This window comes from Microcaecilia unicolor, chromosome 2 (assembly GCF_901765095.1).
Source record: "Microcaecilia unicolor chromosome 2, aMicUni1.1, whole genome shotgun sequence".
Lineage (NCBI taxonomy): Eukaryota > Metazoa > Chordata > Amphibia > Gymnophiona > Siphonopidae > Microcaecilia > Microcaecilia unicolor.
In genome coordinates, this window is record NC_044032.1 from 583,886,246 (window position 1) to 583,902,464 (window position 16,219).

The following is a 16,219-nucleotide window of genomic DNA, read 5'->3' on the forward strand; positions in this document are numbered from 1 at the left end:
CGGCGGTGGCTTTGGCTGAAACATTGGTCTGCTGACCACGCCTCTAAATCTCGCCTGGCTAGATTGCCTTTTAAAGGCAAGCTGCTCTTTGGGGTCGAGCTGGACAAAATCGTGACCGATCTCGGCACGTCTAAGGGCAAGAAGTTACCAGAGGTCAGGGCTCGGGCTAGTACTCGTTCCGGTACCTCCAGAGGACGGTTTCAGGAAGCCCGTCGGTACCGCCTGGGCAGGTTGGGCTCCTCTGCCCCCTCTTCCTTCAAGAGGACTTTCTCCCCCAAGCAGCATTCCTTTCGCAGAGACCGCCGTCCCGGAGGTGCTCCCTCCGGACCTCCCCCAGGGTCTCGTACCCAATGACGGGGCCTTGGTCCACGCCCCAGTGCAGATTGGAGGACGGCTGTCCTCGTTTCTGGGCGAGTGGACCACAATAACTTCAGACGCTTGGGTGCTGGAAGTCATCAGAGACGGCTACAAGCTAGAGTTCTGCCGACCCTTAAGAGACGGGTTTGTACTCTCTCCCTGCAAGTCTCCGGTCAAAGCTGTGGCAGTGCAGCAGACCTTGGACAACCTGATCCGCCTGGGTGCGGTCGTTCCGGTGCCAGAAAATCAGATTGGCAAGGGATGTTACTCCATTTACTTTGTGGTACCAAAGAAAGGAGGTTCTGTCCGGCCTATCCTCGACCTCAAAGGGGTCAATCGGGCCTTGAAAGTGCGGCACTTTCGCATGGAGACTCTCCGCTCTGTTATAGCGGCAGTGAAGGCAGGAGAGTTCTTGGCTTCCTTGGACATCAAGGAAGCGTACCTGCATATTCCCATCTGGCCTCCTCATCAACGCTTCCTGCGTTTTGCAGTCCTGGGACGACACTTCCAGTTCAGAGCCCTCCCTTTCGGGTTGGCTACTGCTCCGCGGACCTTTTCCAAAGTAATGGTGGTCATCGCGGCCTTCCTGCGAAAGGAAGGAGTACAAGTCCATCCTTATCTGGACGACTGGTTGATCCGAGCCCCCTCTTATGCAGAGTGCGGCAAAGCTGTGAACCGGGTGGTTGCTCTTTTGAGCTCCCTGGGGTGGATCATCAACTGGGAGAAGAGCCAGCTGCGCCCGACTCAGTCCCTGGAGTATCTGGGAGTTCGATTCGACACCCAAGTGGGCAGAGTGTTCCTGCCAGACAATCGGATTGTCAAACTTCAGGCTCAGGTGGACCAGTTCCGAGTAGCCTCTCCTCTTCGGGCTTGGGACTATGTGCAGCTGTTGGGCTCTATGACGGCCACGATGGAAGTAGTGCCCTGGGCCAGGGCTCATATGAGACCACTACAACACTCTCTGTTGCAGCGCTGGACTCCGATGTCGGAGGATTTTGCTGTGCGCCTTCCCTTGGACCCAGCAAGTGCGCAAGGCGCTGAGCTGGTGGCTGCAGACAGACAAGTTGTCTGCAGGAATGCCTCTGGTGACCCCAGAGTGGATTGTCGTCACGACGGACGCCTCTTTGACGGGCTGGGGAGCCCACTGCTTGGGAAGGACAGCGCAGGGGCTCTGGTCTCCTGCAGAGGCAAAGTGGTCCATCAACCTCCTGGAACTCAGAGCCATTCGGTTGGCGCTTTTGGAGTTCATCCCGGTACTGGCGTTGAAGCCAGTACGGGTCCTGTCGGACAATGCCACTGCTGTGGCCTATGTCAACCGCCAGGGAGGTACCAAGAGCACCCCTCTAGCCAAGGAGGCCATGAATCTATGCCAGTGGGCGGAAGCGAACCTGGAACAGCTGTCAGCGGCCCACATTGCCGGAGTCATGAATGTCAAGGCGGACTTTCTCAGTCGCCATACCTTGGAGCCCGGAGAGTGGCAGCTATCTGCTCAGGCGTTCTTGGACATCACGAAGCGCTGGGGCCAGCCGAGCCTAGATGTGATGGCGTCATCGGCCAATTGCCAAGTGCCGCGCTTTTTCAGCAGAGGACGGGACCCTCGATCCCTGGGAGTAGATGCTCTTCTCCAACAGTGGCCGACACAAGAGCTTCTCTATGTGTTCCCGCCCTGGCCCATGTTGGGCAGGGTGCTAGACCGGGTGGCAAAGCATCCGGGCCGGATAATCCTGGTGGGTCCGGACTGGCCCAGACGTCCCTGGTATGCGGACTTGATCAGGCTCTCAGTCGACGATCCTCTGCGACTGCCTGTGGAGCAGGGCCTGTTACATCAGGGTCCCGTGGTGATGGAGGATCCCTTCCCCTTTGGTCTTACGGCCTGGCTATTGAGCGGCAGCGTCTGAGAAAGAAGGGCTTCTCAGACAAGGTCATCGCCACTATGCTGAGAGCGAGGAAGCGCTCTACTTCTACTGCTTACGCCAGGGTTTGGCGTACCTTTGCAGCGTGGTGTGAAGCAGGCTCACTTTCTCCCTTCACTGCTCCAATTTCTTCAGTGTTGGCGTTCCTGCAAGAAGGTCTGGAGAAAGGCCTGTCGCTCAGTTCCCTTAAAGTCCAGGTAGCGGCTCTGACTTGCTTCAGGGGCCGCCTGAAGGGTGTTTCCCTGGCTTCACAGCCAGATGTGGTGCGCTTTCTCAAGGGAGTTAATCACCTGCGCCCTCCTCTGCACTCTGTGGTGCCTGCATGGAATCTCAATCTGGTGCTAAGAGCATTGCAGAAGCCGCCTTTTGAACCCTTGTCGAGGGCATCTCTGAAAGACCTGACGTTGAAAGCAGTCTTTTTGGTGGCTATCACTTCAGCCAGAAGAGTTTCCGAGCTCCAGGCGCTCTCATGTCGAGAGCCTTTTCTGCAGTTCACTGAGGCAGGAGTGACTATTCGCACAGTGCCTTCCTTCCTGCCCAAGATTGTTTCTCGCTTCCATGTGAATCAGCAGCTCTGTCTCCCTTCCTTTCGTAGGGAGGACTACCCAGAGGAATACTCTGCTCTCAAATGTCTGGATGTGAGACGAGTCATCATCAGATACTTGGAAGTGACCAATGATTTCCAGAAATCGGATCATCTGTTTGTCCTGTTTGCAGGTCCTCGTAGGGGTCTGCAGGCTGCTAAGCCTACAGTGGCAAGATGGGTCAAGGAAGCCATTGCAGCGGCTTATGTGGCCGCGGGGAAGGTGCCGCCTATCCAGCTGAAGGCTCACTCCACAAGAGCTCAGGCGGCCTCGATGGCAGAGGCCGGTTCCGTCTCCTTGGAAGAGATATGCAAGGCGGCAACTTGGGCTTCGGCCCATACTTTCTCCAAGCATTACCGCTTGACTGTGGCTGCTCGGGCGGAGGCCCAGTTTGGAGCTTCAGTGTTGCGGTCAGGGATTTCTATGTCCCGCCCTGGGTGAGTACTGCTTCGGTACATCCCACCAGTCTATGGATTGATCAGCTTGATGATATGGAAGGTAAAATTATGTATCATACCTGATAATTTTCTTTCCATTAATCATAGCTGATCAATCCATAGTCCCTCCCAGATATCTGTACTGTTTATATTCTGGTTGCATTTCAGATTCAAGTTTAGTCTTCAGTTCCTGTTCAGGAAGACTTCGTGTTCAAGTTATTTTTTCACTTGGATTCTTCAAGAGTTGAGACGAGTTTGTGTTACAGTGAGCTGCTGCATTCCTCTCCCCTCCGTTTTACGGGGCTGGATTGAGATTTAAATTCTGCCGGCACTCCCTCCCGCTTCGTGCGGCTGTAGGGCAGCTTTGTACCCCTCCCGCTTCGGCGGTGTTAGGGTCAGTCAGCTCCTCCCGCGGTTGCGGTTGCAGGATAAGCCAGATCCCCCCGCATCGGCGGGTGTGGTGTCCCTCCCCCGCTCCGCGGGGATGAGCTGGACGGATTCCCCTCCCCCACTTGTGTGGGGATGAGCTGGGTTAATTCCCCTCCCCCGTTTCGGCGGTGGTGAGCTGGGCAGAGTGTCCCTTTGTGGGTGTAATTCTCTAAGTGCTGAGTCCTGCGGATGGAGCTTTGATATCGACATACTGAGGAGTTTCCGGCAGCACATGACCACATATAGGGAGGCAAAAGGATTGCTATCTCCACCTGCTGGTAGATGGACACAACCCACCAGTCTATGGATTGATCAGCTATGATTAATGGAAAGAAAATTATCAGGTATGATACATAATTTTACCTTTGCATTTTGTTTTCGTTAGCTGCTACTGTGACAGGAAAATGGCTTGGAGAACCCTTTTGCGCATGTCCCGGTTTAGTACTTGCGTGCTAAACCAATTAGAACCAGTTTAAAAACCACGTTGCTGGCTCGTTAAGTTTAGTGCATCTGGCCCTCATTTGGTTTATTTAAGTTATGTACTATTGTTTTTAAAATTGAGTGGTGATGCTCCTGATTATCTGTACAGTTGGATTACATTTCTTCAAAAGGTCTTTTTCACAAGGCTCATAACCAGATGTTGTGCTTTCCATTGATAAAGAGGATAAAATCACATAAGATGTTTTAATTCCTCTCCCAGATATCAAGCAGTTTGTCTGGAACGCCCTGCCATATCAGATTTGATTACTTCCTGATTATTTAGTGTTTAAGAAAACCTTAAACATTTTTATTTCACAAATATGTCGGACCTGATAGACCTACCATCCAGGAATGCTAAAAAAAAATCTTCTTGCACATTCCTTAATCTTCACTTCCCCAACTGTAAAAGTCTAAAGTACAAATTAATGCACGCATCAACCTTTTCTTATATGAGTGCGCAGTTCTGGAACGCATTGCCACATAACCTGAAAACGACCTATGAACTGACCCATAGGCGCCCGGTATAAGAGGCTTGGACAGGCTAAGCCTCCCTTGCTGTGCTCTGAGAGGTTTAAATTGTTGATTTACCTCCATCCTCACAGCAGGAGCTGCAGTGAAAGCCCTATAGCCTTGTGTAACCAATTGTAGAAATTGGTTTATGGTTTGTTTACCTTACTGCTGGGAGAGCAGGGGGAGGGGGGGGGGGGGTTGGCTGGGTTGCCAGGGAGATATTTAAGGAGGATGACTTCCTGACCTGCACTGAGAACAGATAGCAGCAGAATCAGACAACAAAGGTAGAAAAGATCATTTTATTTTCATTATAGTGTTTGGAATATGTCCACTTTGAGAATCAGGTGCTCAACATTAAAAGATTATATTTATTTACTTATTTATGGCATTTTATCCCACATTAAACATGAATTAGGGTGTTTTGTGGCTCTACATGAGAATTGTGATGATATGATCCCTTGTTTCATATTGTTGACGGTCTGCATTTTCTGTATGGGTGGTATATTGGTGTATTAGGTTCTGCCCAGTGTAATATTTATGGTACAGTAAGGTTCTGAGTGTGTTTTTGCACAAAGTTGTGCATAGTGTTTTGCAGTTGAGCGATTGTGCTTAGAATATGCTTTGAGCAACCACTTTATTCTTTGACATATGATACATATCTAATATCTAAATTTAATAAAAGGTATTAATTGTGACTTATTTTTATTTATTTTCTGTGTGTTATCAGACAATTATGGATTTAAGCTCCACCCCTGGCCCCACCCCTAACCCCGCCCCCTTTAGCCTCCCCAAACAGTTGGGCCTCCAACCGCCTATGAACTGACCAACTTCCGTAAAGTACTAAAGACCCATCTCTTTGACAAGATGTACCACAAAGACCAAAGCATGTGAATCTCTCACATATATCCAGAAATGTAAATTAATGCCTTCTGTTTTATTACTGTCATGTATTCCATTACCATGCAACCCAAAATCCTTCTGTAACACCTAATGTCTACTCTCTTCTCATTTCCACTATCCATGATGTATTGTAAGCCACTTTGAGCCTGCAAAGAGGTGGGAAAATGTGGGATACAAATGCAATAAATAAATATGTAGTACTAGGAAATTAGATTGTGTTTGACAGATACCTTGTAATTCCTAGAATGTTTGTTTATCTAATCTTCTTGAATTTGTTTATTCCACATAGAACTGTTAAGATATCTGTGAAATAGAAGTTTGGTGTAACATAACATTTGATTTGCCTTGTACATGTTTTATAAATGGTTTGTTCACTAATTGAATCTCAGGAGTTTTTTGTCACTTTGCTAGTATGATATCCAACTTGCAGTTTTCATTTTAACTAGAGGGTGAGGATAATATTTTATCATTTCTTAATCAGCTACCAAGCAGTGGAATACATGAGAATGGGAACAGATCCAACTACAGCTTGCCAGAAAGTAATTTCTCGAATCCAGCAGCATATTCCAGTGTTCTTTGGTGCTGTTATCTGTGCCAACGCGACTGGAAGCTATGGTAACTATTTTCAGTTCTCTGTTTATAAATTGAAAATTTTGGTATTAACTTTTTATTAAAGTAACATTTCCAATTATATAAACCATCATCAATCATCAACTCTGTCCATAATAGATGAGAATAATTACCCTAATTTCCCACATCTTCCTCCTCCCCCCCCCCCCCCCCCCCATTCCCTTGAGCTTCTTTACCTTCTAACCTTCTAATATCCCACCACACTACCCTTAACAACCCTATGGAATCTTCATTGATCAATATTCTCCTTCCCCAATTCCCACTCATGATATCGAGCCCATGTCTTTTCATATACATGCCTTGTGTTATTCCGCAGTGAGGTCAATCTATACATCCAGCAAAAGTGCTGAAGTTTTGAGCACATTCCCTGTGTAGAAGGCATAGTTCAGTAAAATTCTGCTAGGGCCATCCTGTCAGCAGTAAGTCGAAGGAGTAACAGTTTATCACACACTCTTTTTATACCCTCTGTTTCTTTGTTCAGCAAGGCAATCTCCATGGCCAAGGGCACAGGTTGCCAAACTAAATCCCCTGATTGTCCCATCATCCGAGTCCAGTGGGGTTGAATTTTATCACAGTTGCACCATATATGCTTAAATGATCCCCTCTTTCCACAGTTCCTCCAACACAGCCCCATTCCAGATCCTAATCTGTGCAGTTGGTCAGGGGTATAATACCAACTCAACACTTTTTGTATGCATTCTCAGTAGCATGACTTGCTATATGAGAACCACTCATGAATTTCTTTCCAGTTTTTCACACTCATTATCCCCCCATACCCTGTTCCCGTTGTTTGCTATAGGCCAGCTACTCTAAGCCCCTCCCCACTCAAAAGCAAATAGACATGGTGTATCCACCTTTTTCCAATACCTGTCTTGGTATGCATTTCAAATGGAGTCCTGTTGTCCAAGTCCTTCTCTGTAGATAATGTTTCAGTTGCAGGTACAGAAATATATCCCCAATCTCAGATTATATTTTGTTTGTAAATCTCATAAAGGGGCCACTTAATAACTATCCATCACTTGCCTCAAGGTTACCAGCCCTACCTCCAACCGGTGTGAACTCGTGGGTGAAGCAAATTGGGGTCAATGATGATTACTTCCTATGGTCCAACAAATTATTCCTAACTTATACCTAGATTCTCAAAGTATTGCTTACAAAAGGGTTTCTATAGATCTATAATAGGCCTCTACCAACCACAGTAGACACTCTACTACTACTTAACATTTCTAGAGCGCTACCAGGGTTACGCAGCGCTGTACAATTTAACAAAGAGAGACAGTCCCTGCTCAAAGAGCTTACAATCTAATAGACAAGTGAACGGTCGGTCCGATAGGGGCAGTCAAATTGGGGCAGTCTGGATTAGAGAGTTGCACGGGGACAAAAATCTTACCCATCCCCGCCCGTCCCTGCTGGAATCTTACCCGTCCCCACCCATCCCCACTGGAATCTTACCCATCCCCACCCATCCCCGCAAAAATTTAAATCATCCCAACCCGTCCCCACAAGAATTTAACCCATCCCCACCCATCCCCGTAAGAATTTAACCCATCCCCACCCATCCCGGTAAGAATTTAATAGTACATAGAAAGTTCCAGTCAGCTCCCTCAGTCTCTTTCTGGATTTGAGCCACAGCACTGTAGGCAAGGAAGGAACGGAAGTTTGAACTTGGAACTCTGGTGCGCACATGTAAGATTTGTCTCTGATTCACTGGCAGTGAGTGCTGAGAGGCCGCCACATGCACGCGCCAGTAGGTCAGGTGACATCTGATTCTCGTGCCTGTGTCAGAGCTGAAGTCTGTGCACCAGCCTGGGAGCAAAGAGGATTAATAGTAACATAGTAAGTGACAGCAAATAGACCTGAACGGTCCATCCACTCTGCCCAATAGTCACACTCATGATCAATTCATCATTAAATCAACGAGTGTGATATTATATACTTGATTATGGTCTTTCTTTCGTGTTTCTGGAACAAAGACCACAGAAGTCTATCTGGCCCCATCCTTATGTTCCAACTGCTGGAGTTGCCATCGAAGCCCACTCCAGCCTATTCATGTTCTCATTTGTGGGACACAGACCGTAAAAGTCTGTCCAGCACTGTCCTCATGTTCCAGCCACTGAAGTTGCTGTCTAAGCCCTTTCCAGCCCATCCTACACCAGATTGCCATGTATGAGACACAGACCATACAAGTCTGCCAGGTATCAGCTCTAGTTCATCACAGCCAGAGTTGCCATCTAAGTGTCACTTGACATAGCCACACACATGCAGCCATTTAAGGTTAGCTTTTATATAACTTCCATTTTCTAATTAGAGATCCTCTGTGTTCATCCCACGCCTTTTTGAATTCCGTCATCATTTGTGACTCTACCACCTCCTTAATGGAAGACTTTCCACATTTATGCTGTTAAAGCAAGGAAGAAGAGGAGGAGGAGGAGGAGGAGACAGCACTCAAATAAATTGGTATTTGGTAGATGAGAGGCTGGTGCAGGTGCAGCTTACACTTCCACGGGAAGCCCACAGAACTGGTTCCATCCCCGCGGGAACCCCGCAGGAACTGCCTCCGTCCCCGCGGGAACCCCGCAGAACTGGTTCCATCCCTGCGGGAACCCCAGAGGAACTGCCTCCGTCCCCGCAGGAATCCTGCGGGTTCCGCGGGATTCCCGCGGGGACGGAAGCCGTGCAGCTCTCTAGTCTGGATTCACTGAACCGTAAGGGTTAGGTGCCGAATGCAGCATTGAAGAGGTGGGCTTTAAGCAAAGACTTGAAGACGGGCAGGGAGGGGGCTTGGCGTAAGGGTTCAGGAAGGTTGTTCCAAGCATAGGGTGAGGCGAGGCAGAATGAGCGGAGCCTGGAGTTGGCGGTGGTGGAGAAGGGTACTGAGAGGAGGGATTTATCCTGTGAACGGAGGTTACGGGCGGGAACGTAAGGGGAGATGAGGGTAGAAAGATAGTGAGGGGCAGCTGACTGAGTGCATTTGTAGGTAAGAAGGAGAAGCTTGAATTGAATGCGGTATCTGATCGGAAGCCAGTGAAGTGACCTGAGGAGAGGGGTGATATGAGTATATCGGTTCTGGCGGAATATGAGACGTGCAGCAGAGTTCTGAACAGATTGAAGGGGGGATAGATGGCTAAGTGGGAGGCCGGTGAGGAGTAAGTTGCAGTAGTCCAGGCGAGAGGTAATGAGAGCGTGGACGAGAGTTTGGGTGGTGTGTTTAGAGAGGAAAGGGCGAATTTTGCTGATGTTAAAGAGGAAGAAGCGACAGGTCTTGGCTATCTGCTGGATATGCGCAGAGAAGGAGAGAGAGGAGTCAAAGATGACTCCGAGGTTGCGGGCAGATGAGACGGGGAGGATGAGAGTGTTATCAACTGAGATAGAAAGTGGAGGAAGAGGAGAAGTGGGTTTTGGTGGAAAGACGATAAGCTCGGTCTTGGACATGTTCAGTTTCAGGTGGCGGTTGGACATCCAGGCAGCAATGTCGGATAAGCAGGCCGATACCTTTGCCTGGGTCTCCGCGGTGATGTCTGGTGTGGAGAGATACAGTTGGGTGTCATCAGCATAGAGATGATACTGGAAACCATGAAATGAGATCAGGGAGCCCAGGGAAGAGGTGTAGATTGAGAAGAGAAGGGGTCCAAGGACCGATCCATGGGGAACACCAACAGATAAGGGGATGGGGGTGGAGGAAGATCCATGAGAGTGAACTTTGAAGGTGCGGTGGGAGAGATAGGAGGAGAACCAGGAGAACACTCTAACCTAATCCCCCCTTCTGGACCATGTTCTAAAATAGCCCAGGACTTAAAATTTGGAGCAGATTATTCCAACAGAGCCCAGAACTTGGCTGTAGCATATTAGTGCTCCAAATCTGACAATCCCAAATTCCCCTCATTGTTAGGGAGACAAATTGTATGCCAAGCTGTCCTAGGGTGATGTCCTTGCCAAATAAAAACTCCTTAATTTTTTATGCAATCACTTGAAAAAGGCAGAAGGGACTTCAATTGAGAGAGTTTGGAACAGATAAAAACATTTTGGTAGAGCATCTTCTTAAAATAGACTATTCTAAGTAGGGTCAGCCTATGTCATTAGTCCAACTCTAGTGTCACCTCCCTCAAGAGTGGGACATTATTACATTGATACATCTTGGTAATATCCCCTGAAATGTTTTTTTTTTTTTTTAATATGTTTATTAAAGGCTTTTTCATACCGATAATACAAAGGTAAACTCAAAAATGAACACAAAAGCAAACAACCCTAGCACTGCAGGGGGGCGCCTGCCTTCAAGGGCGCCGCTTTGCAAGCAATCAAGCTCTGCTGAGGCTTTTGTTTTTCAGTGTCTAATCTCTGCTGCTCATCTCAGTCTGGCTCCAAAGCTGTCAGCTCTCTGTCCTGTCCCCTCCCCCCTCCCAAGCAGAGAAATATCCTCCTTGTGTTTGTCAGAGGATGTCACTGCTCCAACTGAATCTGGCTCCGAAATAACTTGTGGGAGCTCAGCTAACCTCTGCCCAGAGCGGGCTCAGAGACTGCACAGCAGAGCCTGGACCCTTGTTTTGTCAGAGACTGCTGTTCAGTGTTGCACCTGACCCACCCTTTTCCACCCCCACCCCCAACACAGCAACTCACAGGACAGGAGGGCTAGATGCCTGCTTTCAATTCCTAACCATCACCTATCTCTCATTCCCACTTCAGTAACTCCTGTTAGTCTGTCCAACTCAGATTGTAGAATATGTTAGTTTATGCTGATTTAAGTCTGTCCTAGCTAGATCCTAAGCTGTGCTCGATGGGAAGGCTAGGCTATTGTTCTGTATGCAGAGTCTAACTTCTTTGGATTTCAGGTTAATTTTTGAAGAATTTGAAGAGGGGCTATCTCTGTTCTACATGTGTGACTGCAAAGCCAAGTGTCTGAATAGGGATCTGTTTGTTAGATTCTGAAATTTTGATAACACATTGTTTTTCAGAGTTGGCAAGACTGTCTGTTCTCCTAATTCCTGGTCTCTGTGCTAAGTTATTTTTCTTCTATACTGATGTAATATTTTCAATGATGCCATGGCTGGTAAAAGGGGTGTGTCTACTGGGGGGGCGGAACCATAGTGATCCCGCCTCTGGATGGGTAGGGGCGCCGACTAATAGACTGCAGGAGGGCGCTAGAAACCCTAGGGCTGGCCCTGTGTACTATATCTTTCTTGAGATGCGGCGACCAGAATTGAGCACAATACTCAAGGTGCGGTCGCACCATGGAGCGATACAACAGCATTATAACATCCTCACACTTATTTTCCATACCTTTCCTAATAATAGCCAACATTCTATTCGCTTTCCTAGCCGCAGCAGCACACTGAGCAGAAGGTTTCAGTGTATTATCGACGACGACGATGACACCCAGATCCCTTTCTTGGTCCGTAACTCCTAACGTAGCTATAATTCGGGTTCTTTTTTCCCACATGCATCACCTTGCACTTGCTGACATTAAACGTCATCTGCTATTTAGCCGCCCAGTCTCCCAGTGTCGTAAGGTCCTTCTGTAATTTTTCACAATCCTGTCACAAGTTATGTTCTAGTTACCCTTTTTTCTGAGCATACTACCAGAACCCTCATCCACGCTCTTATCACCTCTTGCTTAGACTATTGCAACTTGCTTCTCAGAGGTCTCCCACTTAGCCATCTCTCTCCTCTTCAATCTGTTCAAAATTCTGCTGCACGACTAATATTCCGCCAGGGTCGTTATGCTCATATTAGCCCTCTACTCAAGTCACTTCACTGGCTTCCTATCCGTTCCCGCATACAGTTCAAACTCCTCTTATTGACCTATAAGTACATTCACTCTGCAGCTCCTCAGTACCTCTCCACTCTCATCTCTCCCTACATTCCTCCCCGGGAACTCCGTTCACTGGGTAAATCTCTCTTATCTGCACCCTTCTCCTCCACTGCTAACTCCAGACTCTGTTCCTTTTACCTTGCTGCACCATATGCCTGGCATAGACTTCCTGAGCTGGTACGTCAAGCTCCATCTCTAGCCGTCTTCAAATCTAGGCTAAAAGCCCATCTTTTTGATGCTGCTTTTAACTCCTAACCCTTATTCACTTGTTCAGAACCCTTATCATCCTCACCTTAATATTATCTCTTGTTTGTCCTGTTTGTCTGTCCTAATTAGATTGTAAGCTCTGTCGAGCAGGGACTGTCTCTTCATGTTCAAGTGTACAGCGCTACGTACGTCTAGTAGCGCTATAGAAATGATGATTAGTAGTAGTAGTTTTCATACCTACACCAGATCTCATGCATTGTTGAACTTTCCCTATAAATAGAAATAAAGAAAGTGAGAAACAGATTCATTTAGAGGAGAGAAACAGATTCATTTAGAGGATTATTTATTACTCACCAAAAGCCAGGTTACATATGAAGCATTGATTATAAGAATACAGAAATATATTCTCAGGGGCGACCTCTCCGGCAGAGTGAGGCCCAGGTCGAACTCTTGCCTCCGACTCTCCCGTACATATCAGCTGTCAGTCATTTATATTCCCTTGATTAACATTGAGCTCTATTACCCCCCCCCCCCCAACCTCTCCGGCAGAGTGAGGCCCAGGTCGAACTCTTGCCTCCGACTCTCCCGTACATATCAGCTGTCAGTCATTTATATTCCCTTGATTAACATTGAGCTCTATTACCCCCCCCCCCCCCCCCCCCCCCCCCCCCAAAAAAAAAAAAAAAAAAAAAACTGTTTTACCCAGATGGCACAAGACTAACCGCAGATTTTGATATTTTTACTCTGGAAAAATTCCCCCACCTTTTTCCGGCAGATGGCCAACTGTCTTTAACCACAAATGTTCTTTCTTACTTCTGTTTTTCCCATGCACCTGAGCTATTTCTGCAACTGACAATTGTGCCAGTTAGAAACTTCTGTTAAAAGCTGGCCCTTGATTTCAATTAAAATCTTACTTGACCTATCTTTCACAGCAGCCTCTAAGGCTGGGCCAAGCTCTTCCAGCAGGTCCCAAGCTGGGTAGTAGGCCGCAGGCTATACTATATTTATACATAACTCTTCAGCAATGTCTCTCACAAATACATTAAACAGAATCGGCCCCAGTACTGACTCCTGAAGCACTTCACTACTTAAGCTTCCTTTCCTCCGTGCAAATTCCATTTACCACCACCCTCTTTTGCCTGTCAGTCAACCAATTTCCAGTCCAGTTCACCACTTTGGGTCCTAAGTTCAGCCCTCTCAGCTTCTGTGAGGAACTGTATCAAAGGCTTTGCTGAAATCCCAGTAGATTACATCTAGTGCATGTTCTTTATTCAGCTCTTTGATCACCCAGTGAAAGAAATCAGTCAGATTCGTTTGGAAAGATACTGCGTTGGTAAAGCCATGTTGCCTCAGATCCTGCAACCTGTTGGATTCTAGAAAAAGTTAACTATCTTTCTTCAGCAGCGACCCCAGATTTTTCCTACCACTGTCGTGAGGTTTACTAGCCTGTAGTTTCCCGATTTTTGTGAAGAGGGACCACATCCACTTGTCTCCAATTCCACGGAACCTCACCTGTCTGTAAAGATCTATTAAATTAAATCCTTAATAGGTCCTGCCAGGATTTCTCTGAGTTCCCTCAGTATCCTGGGATGTATCACTTCCAGATTTTCATGCTATTTATAAATGTTTTCTTCTGTGAATGGTGCAATATCCACTACATTCCCAGTTATACCCTTGGCCATGGTCCTTCTCCAGGATTTTCTTCTGTGAACACTGAAGAGAAGTATTTGTTTAGCACATTCACTTTATCCTCATCACTCTCCATGTAGCTGTTCTCGATATCTTTTAGTCTTACAAGTCCATTCCTAGCTTTTCTCCTTCCCTAACATATCTGAAAAAGGTCTTGTCACCGTTGTTTACGTTTACCCATCTTTTCTTCTGCCTGTGCTTTCACTATCCGTATTTCCCTCTTGGCTTTGAGTTTAATCCATTAAGCTGCTCCGTGATCCTCTTGTTGCATTCTTCTGTATTTCTTGAACGCAGCATCTTTTGCCCTTATTTTTTTGGCCACTTGTTTAGAGAACCATATAGGCTTCCTGTTTCTCTTGGTTTTTGTTTACTTTCCTTTTATAAAGGTCTATTGCCACACTTTATAGCAGCTTTCAGCTTGGACCACAGGCTTCCACTTCTCTTGTGCCTACTCATGCTATCAGCTCCTTCTTCAGGTATTTCCCCATTTTACCAAAATCAGCATGTTTGAAATCCAGTACTTTGAGTTTTGTGTGTCTGCACTCTGCTTGTGCTCTTATAAAACCATATCGTGTTATGATCACTATTACCTAGGTGGGCACCCACCCGGACGTTGGAAACACTTCCTCTATTTGTGAGCACAAGATCCAGAGTCACCCCTTCCCTTGTGGGTTCTGTCACCATTTGAGCAAAGCACTTTTGACAGGCATCCATGATCTCTCTGCTTCTTTCCGATTCTGCCGATGGAGACATTCCAATTCACATCAGGCAAGTTGAAATCTCCCAGGAACAGCACCTTCCCTGTCATTTGAAGCTTATGAATATCTTTGATCAGATCCTTGTCTAGCTTCTCCATTTGTGCTGGAGGTCTGTAGATAGCACCTATGATGATGTACGTTCCATCTTCTGTTTTCAGGGTGATCCATATAGCTTCTTCCTTTATTTATTTATTGATTGATTGATTGCCTTTGTATCCCACATTTTCCCACCTATTTGCAGGCTCAATGTGGCTTACAAAAACCTGTTATGGCAACGCCATTCCAGGAGACAAGTACAATTGGTGTTACAACAAGTTCATGGATGAGTAGAAAAGAGCTGAACAAAGTTATAGAAAGATGACTATCAGAATAGGGTGAAGTTTTCTGCTACTCTCATATTATTTTTCACATAGAGTGCAACTTCTCCACCTTTTTGACCCTCCTGTCCTTCTTAAAAAGATTATAGCCTGGTATGGTCGCATCCAGTTCATGGGAATTATTGAACCATGTCTGTGTAATGGCAACAATATCCAAGTCTTCCTCAAATATAAGAGCTTGCAAATCTTTTTTACTTAGGCTACGAGCATTTGTGTTCATTGCTTTCCATGTGTTAAGTGAGTTTAGATGGTTTCCTATATTAACATTACCTTTTCCAATGCCATCATGTTTTTCTGGGGGTGACTTTGTGAATTCCCTTCCTTTTGTCACCTACATCCTTTAGTTTAGATGTCTAGAAACATACTGTCTGAATTTCTCCCCAAGGATCTTTTTTCCTGTCACAGAAAGATGTAACCCGTCATTACAGTATGGTATTTTTCCACATACTGCTCCACCTTCCTATGTATCTAAAACCACATTCTTTACACCAGGCTTCAAGCCACTTACTTAACTCCTCTTTTTTACATAGTCTTTCCTCGCCCTTTCCATTTGTAGGAATAACTTCAGAAAAAGCTGCAGTCCGAACCAAAGATTTGAGTCTCTCCCCAAGCTTCTGGAACACTTTCTGTGCTCCAGACTTTCTATTGTTGGCCAGGTCATTTGTCCCCAGCTGGATTACAGTATCATTATTAGAATCTTTACTCTTTTCTCAGACCAAATTCAATAGTTGGTACTAATGGTAGCAGAGGATCCTGGAAGGCATTTCACTAGATTGAGACCCTTGAACTGTGTTCCTAAGTTAATGCGTCTTACAATGGAGTCTCCGAGCAGTAAAAAATTTTCTGCTTTGAGCTGATTTGTCATTGTGAGGTCCTTTGGATTGAGTTAACATTCCTTGCCTCTGGCTCTACCTCAGTACTTCTATAAGACCAAAGGAGTTAAAGCCCTCTTCAAGAGGGGCTAGGAGTAGATGCTTACATTTTACTGTAGAATTTAGCAGTATACCCATTGAACTCAGGGGTTCTACTTATCTTCATATGCTTTATTGCATTCTCCACCTCTATCCCTTGGGCTCGCTCAGCTCTGAGACACAGGAGGGTCACTGTGTCCAAATCATGTCTCAGGATGAGATTCAGGGGTG

General features: G+C 46.5%; 1 protein-coding gene across 2 annotated transcripts in view; it reads left to right on the forward strand.

The window, feature by feature from the left end:
* AGA (aspartylglucosaminidase) overlaps window positions 1-16,219 on the forward strand; it is a 92,753-nt gene that overhangs the window by 57,702 nt on the left and 18,832 nt on the right. For both annotated transcript variants that reach the window (XM_030192663.1, XM_030192664.1), the window contains one exon: window positions 6,092-6,225. In XM_030192663.1, coding sequence (XP_030048523.1) covers window positions 6,092-6,225 — 134 coding nt within the window. The remainder of the gene's footprint in view (window positions 1-6,091; window positions 6,226-16,219) is intronic.